This window comes from Rhinatrema bivittatum, chromosome 1 (genome assembly GCF_901001135.1).
Source record: "Rhinatrema bivittatum chromosome 1, aRhiBiv1.1, whole genome shotgun sequence".
Lineage (NCBI taxonomy): Eukaryota > Metazoa > Chordata > Amphibia > Gymnophiona > Rhinatrematidae > Rhinatrema > Rhinatrema bivittatum.
Genome location: NC_042615.1, coordinates 546495949 through 546508956, shown reverse-complemented (window position 1 = coordinate 546508956; position 13008 = coordinate 546495949). Strand labels below are relative to the sequence as shown.

At 42.9% G+C, this 13008-nt stretch overlaps 1 protein-coding gene across 1 annotated transcript; it reads right to left on the bottom strand.

Annotated features, from left to right (window-relative positions):
* Nucleotides 1–720: 720 nt before the first annotated feature.
* RPS6 (ribosomal protein S6) lies at nt 721–12751 on the bottom strand. Its single transcript, XM_029616173.1, has 6 exons — nt 12595–12751; nt 10760–10891; nt 7481–7691; nt 6218–6364; nt 1370–1527; nt 721–860 (listed from the first exon to the last, which is right to left on the bottom strand). The coding sequence occupies exons 1-6, from the start codon at nt 12598–12600 to the stop codon at nt 765–767; spliced, it is 750 nt and encodes a 249-aa protein (XP_029472033.1). The 5' UTR covers nt 12601–12751; the 3' UTR covers nt 721–764.
* Between the last annotated feature and the right edge of the window lie 257 nt (nt 12752–13008).

Genomic DNA, 13008 nt, shown 5'->3' with positions numbered 1-13008 from the left:
AGGCCCTCTGGACCACTACGGGAGCCTCTGCAGAAAAATGGAATAAAAGACAGTTGAACAGTGTTCACCTGCTGTGAGTCAAGAGAACTACTGGACTGCCTCCAGTATGCGTCCTTTATAGGGGAAGTGACATCACTCCAAAAACATGGAGGCATGTTTTCTGTCTACACCAGCTGTGACTGAGGAAATTTCTGTTGTGAACACTGATCTAGCAGGGTGGTAAGGAAAGCTGCTACTATGAGAGAAATGCAAGCTGTGTGTGTTTTTTCAAAAGGGTCAAACTTCAGAATCCATGCCAAACTGCTCCAAGTAAAACATGGAATATCAAGAGCAGCAAGGTGTCTTTATATACTTACAGCTGGAAAAAAAAATTTGGTAGGAAATTTACATAATTGTCCATTTATTCCTTCCCTATTGCTGCTATTATCCAGCCACTAAAGAGTAGTAGACAGAAATAGGAGCAAATGCAACAGAACAGGCAACTACCACACTAAGTAATTATACAAATGTTTGTCTCTCCAAACACTTTTATCCATGATACAAAAATTCTTAAAGAAACTGCTGTGCATGAAAAAGATCAGGTATAGTTCTGCTGTACTAAGAACATAAGGCAATGGCCCATTCAGCTAACCAAGTAATCTCATTATCTTACACTCCTCCTAGATTTTATAAAAATCAATTCTCATGTTTCTGTTGAAATAAAACAATGCATAATCATAATTCAATCACAAATTGTCATTTAATCGTGCTACACATTAAGATTTCTACTTCTGGCTAGACTCAGATTTGGAAGTAGAGGCTCTGAGTGAGGATAGTCTGCGTCTCTTCGCAATTTGTTCCTGGCGTTTCTCTTTGGCTTCCTAAAAAAGAAACAAAAAAAAACAAACAAAACAAAGGACCATGCTTACTCAAAATATATTGAACATATCCTGAAACCTCACCCAACCCTCAAGATTATGTGACTTCTGGAGTCTAGAACAAGAACATTAGAATATTTTTCTCCCACATTTTTGAACTTCTGATGAACAAGCTCAAAAGATGACAAGTTGACATCCCAGTTGCCATTAGAAAACATGCAGTTAATGTCAGAATTAAAGGGAAACCAGTACTAGGTGCAGTCGAAGATTTCCCAGACATGTTCACACTGAAAAGTGACAGAAAGTAAAGCAACAGCCAAAATGTTTGACAGCTACAACAAAGCAAACTATAAAATTCTGGCTGATCATTCTATCCCAGAAATGAAGTGGGACTTTTCAGAAAGCATCCTTGCCTAACCACACCCACCATTTCCTGCATAGCAGACTGTACTTCATCAGCTTGGGTTTCTTAGAAACCTAGAGAGTATTTGGTCAGTAGCTCAAACACCTACCTTCATTCTCTTGGCCAAAAGTTTGGCATATTCTGATGCCTCCTCCTTGTTCTTCTGTGTGCGCTGCTTCTTCAGAGCAATGCGCCTACGCTTGTGCTGCAGGACACGGGGAGTCACCAGGCGCTGGATCTTAGGAGCCTTAGTTCTGGGTTTCTTGCCTGTGGATCAAATTAATTCATTAAAAAGCATGCCCAAAAATGCTTATCTGTGCTCTCATGGGTAGTAGGAAGGAACCATCAGTTTTACATGATAGAGATAGTTACTGTGTTTAAAAAAACAAAGGTATGTTTCTGGCCACTTATCTCCCACTTTCAATTTCCTAAAAAAAAAAAAAAAAAAAAGGGGGAGGGGGACCAGAAAACCCTTAAAACCTATTCCTATATAGACCAGGGGTGGCGAAGTCCAGTCCTCGAGGGCCACAAACAGACCAGGTTTTCAGGATAACCACAATGAATATGCATGACAGTTTTGCATACATTGAAGGCAGAGCATGCAGATCTCTCTCATGTATATTCATTGTGGATATCCTGAAAACCTGGCCTGTTTGTGGCCCTCAAGGGCCGGAGTTTGCCACCTGTGCTACAGACTCATTTGGAAACACTATCCTATCTTTTTCTAGAAGAAACAGACGCCCAATGACCAAGACAGTAAAACAAAGATGCCTTGCCTTCTCTGTTTAATATCAGGTTCATTATATGTATCACCAATAACAGATACAGGTTTAAAGAATAAATAACTTAACACTCATCTGTGCAATATCTCATAGGCACACAGCTATAATACCCTCATAAAAGTCTTATCAGGGAATCTCTTACACCACCCCCCTGAATTCCTAGTTGCTGCCATGTAAAGAGCAGCAGGATCAATGACCATCTATAGACAGATCACAGACACATGAGGTCTGCTTAAAAACTACTGCAGCCTTTATTTGCGGAACATTACTGAAAATGAACACGGGAACCAAATTCCCAGAGTACATCAGATACAAACAGATTGTAAGCCCTCTGAAAATAGGGAAATATCTACAATACCTGAATGTAATATGCTTTGAAGTACCAAAAAGCAGAATATAAATAAAATTAAAATAAGATTAAAAATGAAAACAGCAGATTTTGGTAAAGGATGCTATTACTAGAAATTATTCTCCAATAGTGGTTGTTTTTTTTGTTTTTTTATTTGCATTAACATTCTTTCAAAAATTCTGTGGAATGGAGAAATTACTTACCTGATAATTTCATTTTCCTTAGTGTAGACAGATGGACTCAGGACCAATGGGTATTGTGCTCTTCTGCTGGCAATGAATTCCAGAACTTACACACCGAGTATAACAATATTTTCTATTAGTTTTAAATGTATTACCTAGCAAATTCATTGTGTATCCCCTGATCTTTGCACTTTAAAAAAAAAAAGAGCAAACTGATTAACATTTCCTCGTTTCATAGACCTATATTATAATTCCACTCCATCTCTTCTCCAAGCTAGAGTCCTAACCTCTAACTTTTCTTCATAGGGGAATTGTTCCATCCCCTCTTCTTTGGTTGCCCTTCTCTGTATCTTTTCTAATTCTGGTAGTCATTTAACCTTCCTTCCACCATTTATAATGCGTGGAACACATCTGGTCTGGGTTTCCAAGATGATATTTTAACAATGTCCATGCCTGAGCTAAACTCTTAACCTTTGCAGTTGCTCCCTTCAAATTTTTCGTAACCATTTTCCTTATTTTATCAGTCACCTTTTTGAAAGTTAAATGCTGTCACAGTATATTTCTTTTTTGCACTCTCTCCAGTTAAATCAAATTTGATAATTCTGTGATCACGATTGCCAAGTGGCTCCAACACAGTTACCTCTTGCACCAAATCCTGTATTCCGCTAAGGACTAGATCGAAAATAGTTTCCCCGTCTTGTTGATTCTTGTTCCAGCTGAATCATGAAGCAGTCGTTTATTTCTTCTAGGAACTTTACCTCAGCTTCCTGCACCTGCTGCCTTTAGCTGCTTCAGCAGGAAAGTCCATGCCAGGAACAGGCTACTGGACCAAGGCACACCTCAGATCTCGGAAATCGCCTCAGGAATTCTCAACTGGGGGAGGGACCTTAAGGCATCACCGCAAGAGAGCAGGGGTCAATCTTTCTCCAATTTAAAAGGTGAATTTTCCTCTGAGTACTGCAATCCCACTATACCACCAATGTTGGTGTAGGGAAAACACGCCCACATCTGCTAGGAGACAGAGATACTGGAGGGCTGAGGTCATTGCAGGGGTATATCTAAGGTGATGTCAGCTTTGAAACCTGACTCCATCTAGCAGGGGAGCATATAACCCATTGGTCCAGAGTCCATCTGGCCACACACTAGGAAACACTTCTGCTGATTTTGTTAGTTTCCCTAATTACTTTTAGAATTTTTCTTGTTAGTTCATTCTGGCCAGGTGGATGCTACATCTCAACTACTATTTTATTCCCTTTTCACCTGGAATTTCTATCTATAAAGATTCAACATTGCACTGTTTTCCTGCAGAACTTTTATCCTGTTTGACTCAATGCTCTTTAACATATACTGCCACCCTTTCACCAATTTGATCCATCATATCATTTCAATATAATTTGTACCCTGGTATCAGTGTCCCATTTGTTAACCTCCTTCTACCAGGTCTCTGAGATAAAATTGTATCTACCTCTTCCATCCAGTGCTATATACTCTAACTCTCCCATCTAGCATTTGTATACAGACATTTTTAAGTATGTTTTTTGTTTATATTGACAACCTGGTCATCAGTTGACAGGGGTAATTTGGAATCTTTCTGTACTTTACTTAAAAACACTTGGTCTACTTTGGCATTTACTGCAACCTTTCTACTGGGATGCCCTACTTTCCCTGTTCTCTTAGAATCCTTCAAAGATACATCATTTCAAACCATGCGCTTCTGAGCGACTATCAGCTTTCCTCCATCATCTAGTTAAAAAGGAGATAATGCAGCCTTTAAAAGGTTAGTGCCAGCAGCCTGGTTACACTCTGGTTAAGGTGGAGCCCATCCTTTCAGAAAATGCCCCCCCTTCCCCAAAATTAAGCCCAGTTCCCAACAAACCTAAAACCCTCTTCTCTGCACCATTGTCTTATCCACGCATTAAGACTCTGGAGCTCTGCCTGCCTCTGGGGTCCTGCATGTGGAACGGGAAGCATTTCTGAGAATGCTACCCTGGAGGTTCTGGATTTCAGTTTTCTACATAAATCCCTAAATTTGACTTCCAGAACCTCCCCCTCCTGCACTTTTTGGCTCTTCCTCAGCACTATCTAAAATTTTGTGTGTGTGATGGGTGAGGTCCACCACCTTTCACACAAGGCAGGCAAGTTACCAAGCAATCCTCATGTCCACCCGCTACCCCAGCCTTCCTAGTAATTGAATCATCAACTTTAACAGCCGTTCTAACCCTTCCCTCCTGGATACGGCCCCATGGAGACCTATCCTCTGAGCCTGAGGATGCTACATCACCTTGAAGGCAGGTCCTAGCGACAGGATTGCTTCCTGCTTTATCAAGCTTGATGCACTGCTTCCTGGTGACCTCTCTCCTCCAAAGCAGCACAGGATATAGTTCTTTTAAGAAGTGTTTTTGATGCTTTGTATTACTACTGTTTCTTTTGACTTTGGATCTGTTATTCCATGACAAAGTTTATTTGTGCTTTGTGAACTGAAAATGTACACAAATATATATAAATATTTCTTCAGAATAGTAAAAGCATTCATTCAGCATTAGGGGTAAAAAAAGGTTTACTCACTATAAAAGTCTCAAGGCTGCTAAGAGAAAGTCTTGACAGCTTCCCGATACTGATCCTGTTTAACCCAAAGCATTAAACCCACTCACCACCCCTTCTCCCCTATATGGTGCATTGTGTGCAAATGCCTCTTGCTCACAATTCCAAGCCATTCCAGTGCCAGCTTGAGGGGGAATATGCAACAATTTCCAATTGTAAATTGTTGCATGGTAAAACTTTTAGCTCAAAGGCCACATTGTACATTGGTGGCCCTGCCAAAACTAAGCCACTGTCACTGGGAAAAGGTGTGTGTGGGGGGGGGGGGGGGGGCGGCTTTCAGAGCTCCAGTTGCTCCATGAATGTCACTTTCTCCTGCAGCCTATTGGAGTGTTACCACTGCTGCAGAGAAACTCATGTGTCTGTGGGTGGAAAGAATGCCCTCAGGCCATATGTGGCCCATGGGTCATAGCTGACACCCCCGAACTAATGCAATTAAACCACACTTCAGTCTAAGCAGAGTACAGAATGTGCATCAAGAACAGTCAAAGAGTTAAAAAAAAACCAAACTAAATGAGTGCTGTAACACTATGTACTCTTTTACATATTTAGGTGTCTTTCCAAATTATGCTCAAGGCAGCTTAGAGCATTATTAGAATTCAAAGTACAATAAGTTCCTTCCCCAAAGAGCTTATAATCTAAAAGGGTAGCTGAGGCAATAGGCAATAAAATGATTTGTCCAAGATCACAAAGATGATCAATGGCGGAAACGTGATTTGAACCATTGCTTTAACCACTAGGTCACTCCTCCTTATATACCGTGTCCCACGCCTAACAATGTGTGTGTCCTTTTCCCTTTAAAAGATAAAAGGTGGCCCATACAGCAGCACGTTTTTTAAGAACTTGCAAGATTTACTACGTCAATGAACGTATGCCGTGTGACACGATTTTAGAATGTGCACACAGCCCCATTAACAACCCTCTGGCCAGCCACCGATTCTAAAACGCTCAGCGACAATACAAAGCTAAGTGAATAATTTATAGACAAAATTGTTCAACAAACAGGATTAAACCCCCTCCCCCACCCCTTGCTACTGCAAGCTCACCTTCCTTGTTCAGGGGCTTCCTCACGACGTACTGCCGGACATCGTCCTCCTTGGACAGGTTGAACAGCTTACGGATTCTACTGGCCCTCTTGGGACCAAGGCGACGAGGGACAGTGCTGTCAGTCAGCCCAGGAATATCCTTCTCACCTGAATGTACATAATAAAAGCATTTTTTTTTTTTTTTTTTTAACAACTAAATCAAAATGTCTGAAAATATTTCAAGGGAGTTGTACAGGTGCCAGAACTCGTCAAAGACTTTCATAACCCATAAACCCTCCCATACTCCAGACGGTGCAGCAGCAATCCCTAAAGATGGCCCATGCCTACAAACACCACAAATCCTCATAGAATCAGTGGATGTGCAGATGAATTTTAACTGTTCAGTAGTTTACACAGCATGACAATTTCGAACAGGCAGACAGAAGCCAAAAGCTTGCAGTGCTGCAAATAGGGAATAGATTAATTTCTGGAAATCATTTCCATTGAACAGCAAGCAAGTTTGTTAAACTAAGCCTTTTGGGGATGTCTAAGTGCTTGCTCAGATCTCCCACAACTGCTTTACCAATCTGAGGACCCTACTTACTAAGTATTTTTCCCATAGACACAAAATTGGAGGAAACCTTTAAGTAAAAAGGTCCCCCAAGATTATTTTCTCCATATACAATTCTGGATCACTGAAATGACTGATGCTCAACCTGAGCAAGATGTCAGGCACTATAATAGGTCTGGTTTATTGAGTATGGAGAATGCAGCCTGAGCTTCCCAGACCCTTTTCAATATGCAGGTAGTGATCTCCAACGAGATATGACTTGTCTACCAACAGTGCAAGGGAGAACAGAAGACCAACTCTTCCCCTCCCCCGTACTTCCTGTTTATCAAGAACATGCATTTGATGGAGAGGAAAAGCAGCTAGAGGGGCTCTTGTTCCATTTCTTGTGCTGTTGACCTTCCAAGTCTGTTCTTGCAGCAGCTTGGGGGGGGGGGGGGGGGGGGGGAGGAGCAGGTCCAACAGCAGCTGCAGGGGTTTTTGTTTTCAGTGGCTGACACAGGAACTCCACCAGCTGTGGACCTCTCTCTTCTTTTGTGAAGTACCATTGCAAAAAACCAGACTGCCCTACTTCAGGATCTGCAACTAAGACATTTCCAGCCCTGCACACAATTTCTAAATTTCTCTAAAGCAAAAATGATCAAAAGATTCAAAAGATTTACAGTAACCCAAGGCATCTCTGGTGAACACATCTAAAAAGTCATACCACCTCTCACCTTTCCTGACAATAACCAAGTTGAGAACGCTTAGATTGGCGTCAACGATGCAGCCATGGACAGACTTGCGCTTGCGTTCTCCAGTTCTCCTGGGACGGTAGCAGGAATGACCCTTGCACAGTAGCAGCCGGACCCGCCCGTGGGTCAGCACACCCTGCTTCATGGGAAAGCCCTGCTTGTCATTCCCACCGCTGATCCGCACAACATATCCCTGGGGGAAACAACACATCAGAACTTGAACTCTTCAGACTGCCTGTGAAGAGGATGCCATCATAAATCCCACAGTTAGCTATAGTCCCCTACCATGTCACAACAAAGATTCGGAGGACACACAGCAGTGAGTCAAATGAGTTCTGCATACAAGAATCATTACACCTTCAAGGATGGCTTCAAAATTAGTTACACTTTGCCAGAAATGCTACTGTATACCAGAAAAATTAAAATGAAGAAATGGTATTTCATTTGGAATCCCATTAGCAGAACCAAGCCAGTTCGGTCTGGTGCAGGAAAAGCGCTGTATGTATCAAGGTGCCATCTTCCTGCATAAGGCAGTGATGGGCCTGAGCTCTGCAGAACACATCGGGGGGCCTCCTGCTGTTCAACGAAGAACATTTTGCAAGCGTGGCATTGGAGATTACTTGCCAGCCCAGCCACAATTTTATATATTCACACACTAACTTGGACTTCATGGAAATCTCCAAGCTCACTGACCTGATGACGAGAGCTTAGTTCTCAAAAGCTAGTCACAGATTTATCAAGTTTGTCCACGAAGAGTGTCACATACAATTTCAGGCCGATGCAATACCATGCTTGTAAAAAACGTGTCCAAAGGGGACACTTTTTTGGAAACATGCACATCCACCTTTTCTGGGCGCTCAATGCAACAGGCAAATGAGCTGCTGCGCTAAAAGTGATGCACAATGGATAATTGTGCGCCCCTAGCGCTCTGCACCAGGTGCCCAGGAGAAGTGGCTGTACATCCACAACAGCCTGGCCAGAGCTCCTTCCCCACCCCCCACCAGGGCTGTTCCCGATTGGTCCTTTTCGCTGACAAGTATCAGCAAATGGACCAATTGGAAGTAAGTGAAGCAGTGAACAAATTAACATTAAGTGAACTGTGTTTACCAAAACAGACCACCCATTTTATCCCCCAGCAGCTAATTTACTGGCACAATACACACGCACAATATATACACAGCCCTGAGCATGTATATTGTGGGTGTATATTGTGCACTCCAAAATTTTTTTTTTACATCAAGACTTTTTTTTTGCATGGTGCTGCTTTCTGTGTTTCTTCCTACTTAATACCACAGCGATACTAAGAAGGAGGAACCACAGAAAACACAATTTGTGAGCTTGGAAGTAGTATTCTTGATGATAGGTCAGATGTTTTTCTCTTCCATCATGGAGTCAGTCAGCAACCTTCTTTTGGTCTTTTCCTCAGTCTTCTGTTTTGTTCTGCAATTCAGCTTCATACGGTACTGTATCAGATGGTTTCCTGAAGTCAGGTAGATGATATCCACAGCTAGTGGAGATTTTGAAACTTAGTTGAAAGTTATTAGATTGATTTGAGCAAAATATTGTGGTTGAATATGTAGAAATAAAGGTTAACAAACAGGCCGATGCAATATCGTGCGCTAAGTCTAGGGCACAGGTTAACTAGCACTTGGATGTGTGTCTTGGACGTACGTCCATAAGCCCCAATGCAATAAAGGGATCAGTACGTCCAAACTTGTGTGTAGCTAATAGCGCTCATTACATGTGAATTCCATGTACATGAAGCTATTAGCTATTACCCCGCGATACAAAAAAATCCCTTTGTGCCCAAACAGCACTTTTTAACCCGTCAAACGTTATGTCTGCCCGGTGCAGGCGTAAAGTTTCCCCATACGTCAAGGGCTTAACTTAAAAACAAAAAAACTGCATATTCTTGTACTGTGATGTGGTCATCGCTGCACCCACTTGCACTTTAGCCCCAGCAAAGGTGTGCAGGGCACATCTCTGTAGAAAAAAGCTAACAGGAATACAGTGTTGAGCACAAGGCCATAAACTCAGTACAAGCTTTCTGCTGGATCTAGTTCAAAAAGCAATGCCACTTATTTAGCTGCCAGTAGAAAGAGAAGAGAAGCATGCCAGTTGGATTTTCTTCTAATCCTCAAGGGCTGGGATCCGATAAATGGCTTTAGCTTTCAGTGGAGAAGTAATAGATAGGGGCACCTTGGGGTTAGTGTTTGGTCTAGCAAACATCAACCTCTGTACTTCTAAACTAGAAGACAATACAAATACCATGTTGCAAGGTGTAAGGATGGCAGATGAGATTTAAAGATGGTACACAAAACGTGTCGCTCCTGGGAAATAATGCTTATCTAGACTACACTGTAAATGAGATTCCTTAAGGTTATTTTTGAGATGGAGGATCTAAGTATGACAATTCTACCAACTTCAAACAAGAAAGATGATGCATGGAAGCCATCAGGGTAAACAAAATCTCAGGCAACAGCAAAAGAAACTTTCCTGGCTGATAAAAGTGATTATACCCACATGCAAGGTACTGGAAAAACCATGAACAATGCTGAAAGTTTTAGTCACTACAACAGTTAATGGGCAAATCAATATTTGAGAATGCATAAAGAAGGGCTACTGAAACTGCACAGCTGCAACAAATGGGGACAGAATCTGACTAAATCCAAACAACCAAAAACACAAATCAATCAAGACTTGACACAACGTTCAAGATATTGAATAATGATGCTTCCGGGGCAATGGTGACAAACAGGAGAGGAAAAAAAAACAGTGATTACAACAGATATATTAGGGTGCACAAACAAGTCTTCATACAAAAGGTGGCATTTGAAATGAGCTACATATAGGGAAGCACCTTTGCTTCTTCTAAAATAGGGTTTGTCTTATTAATACTTAAGAACATGGGACCCTGGTAGTGATTTATTAAAATGACAGACTCATAGGGCTTTGAACCTCCCATCTAAAACTGTCCTCTGTCTATAAACACAATGTGGATAGGCAATTATTCATTGTAACATCTCCACCAATGCACTAGAAGTTTGGATCTTTCTTAAGAGGGCAAATCTGAGTTTGGCCACAGGGCTTGCAGACCCGCAGGGACATCACCACCAAGGCCCTTCAAGTCCATTTCAAAGGCAAAGTCCTGCACCCACTCTGCCACCCCAAAACTCCATCTACTTTTACCCATTGACAAGAGTAGGGCAGAGAAGCAGGCAATTTTCTGCTGATTTCAGTATGCAGGCAACTAGCTCTTACCTTCCACTCTTCACCCAAGGGATCAGCAGGGACCTCAGTGGCCATGCGCTTTTCATAGAAAGTTCGTAGTTTCCGCTCATCATCAACCTCAATAAGCTTCTGGCAACCAGTGGCTGGGAAAGAGATGTTTAGCTGAAGCATAAAGACAAATATCCAATTAAAGGCCACTTAAGATCCACACCCTGGGTCCATCCAGCAGCCATTCCCCACCCCAAACAAATACCACTGGACAGACAAACTAAAATTAATCTCATGAGGAAAATCTTGCACAACTTCAAATATTTGTCAGCTCATTGGGGTGAAGCATCACACCTAAGCTTCAATTTTGTCACTCACTTATTTACCTTGAGTTTAGGCTTGGTTTTTTCAGGAATTGCCTTTTTTTTTTTTTACTTCACAGGTAGCTTATTTTTGGGCTTTTTTTTTTTCCTACCCACTTTTTGGATTTGATGGACGGGACTCATGCCTTGCTGTTCCTGTTAGCTTTACTCAGCTAACAGCATTGTCAAGGCTTCCACCCTGGTAAGCTGTTTGTTCCCATACTCAGCTCACAAAACACAAGAGTAAGGACATAAAACAACTGCTAGGTCAGATTAAGACTTAAGGTAAAGGGTTTGAATATGATTCTGGCACAGGAAGCTGAAAGTGGATCAGAGTAACTTAATTCTGGGTATTGGAGGGAGAAGGTTGGGAGAAGGGGATATTTCCTTGGTTTCCAGTCTTGTGTAATTATTAAAAAAAAAATCAAAACGGGGCCCTTAATCCTCTATGTCCATCTCTTCAGCCTGAATAGCTACCTCCTCCAGCCAGTGAAGACCATGCTGGACACACAAATGTTGGGTAACGTGCAGGGTGTTCTCAAGAGACTTTTGGCAAACCTGTCTTGCACTCCTGCAATTCTATTCACATCCTTGCTGCTGCTGCTGCTAACCTTATCTCCCAGTGCCTGTTCATAGTCTCCATAGCAGCCCCATCTCCTACTCCCAGGAAACCCACCAGACTAGGGAGCCAGTCAGATACAAAGATGGTGAGCTCACCCGAGCTCAGTTCCAGGCGCAGTGTAGGAATCCTCCCAGTTTTCTTCCCAGCTGCCTCCCAATCTCAAGAATACTGCTCACAATTTGTGAGCTTGTAAGTAGTACTGGCTGTTGTCATCGCTGTCGGACCTTTTTTTTTTTTTTTAGTTAACTGTGAGAGGTACGAAATTTTTCCCTCCACTACACTGGCAAAAGTATTTGTTAAAGTGTTTTCTGTGTATAAATACTTTCTGATAAAAGTAGTTTAAATTTCACGTGTTTTGGGGTTTGTTTGTTTTTTTCAGCAAAGCGTGCTTGTTCGTTCATATCTATCTGGCAACACTGCCAAGTTTGTTGAAGCCTGAGCCAGTCAAGCAAGAAGCTCTACCTGCCACACACACAAGAATTAGCTACACTGCATCCTCTGCCGTCTCTATCCTACTAGCTCTATTCCTGCTGAGGCGAGTCAGATTTTAAGCAGGAATTAGCAGCTCCTACAGTGAGGGATAAAACCGGACCTCACCAACAGCAATAGCGAAGCCAAGCGGGCACCCTACTTGCAAACACCGGAGGAGACCAGTGCCGGGAAGCTAGACCCCCCCGCCGCCCCCGAAAGGCACTCACACACATGCAAACCGCGCAGGCGCCGCCAAACCGGGGCCGCTCCAGCCTCAACCGGGCAGTCCGACACTCAGCTCCTGGCAATCCACCGCCATCCGTGGCCTGACTAGTCCCAGCCGCCTCCCACAGGCGGCCCGGTGACCCTTTGCCTAGTTGTGCCGCTCCCCCATAATCAATTTCACAGCCCCCGCCGCTCACCTTCATTCTCACTAAGCAGCTCGCCTAGGATCCGCAGCCGGAAAAGAGGCCGAACTTCCGCTCTGCAACGTCACATAGGGTCGAACCGGAGAGAGAGAGAGAGGAGCTCTCGCGAGAAGTGAGGCTTCGCCGCGAGAACTGCAGCTTGAGGGTCTCGGTGACTCCTCCTCCTATCTGTTACGTTCTTTCTCGGCCACCGTAGTTTCTCTTATTTCCCCCTTCCTCTTTTCTTGCGAGTGAACTGGTTTTCAGTTTCGCGATCGGCAGCGTCCTACACATCCTTGCTGACTCCTGACCCTTCCCAGATTGGTAACCGTTCTGTGATAACGGATGCACCCTACAGAGGAAGCATTAAAAAATGATAAAATAATAGTCAAAAGAAGTTACGGACGTATAATATCAGGGACGTATCGC

Excerpts from the sequence above, each read along its gene's own strand:
- RPS6 (XM_029616173.1), bottom strand. Across the intron at positions 7,692-10,759 it reads CCTTGGGTGAAGAGTGGAAG|GGATATGTTGTGCGGATCAG; the intron begins GTAAGAGCTAGT and ends TGTTTCCCCCAG. Across the intron at positions 6,365-7,480 it reads CTTGGTTATTGTCAGGAAAG|GTGAGAAGGATATTCCTGGG; the intron begins GTGAGAGGTGGT and ends ATGTACATTCAG.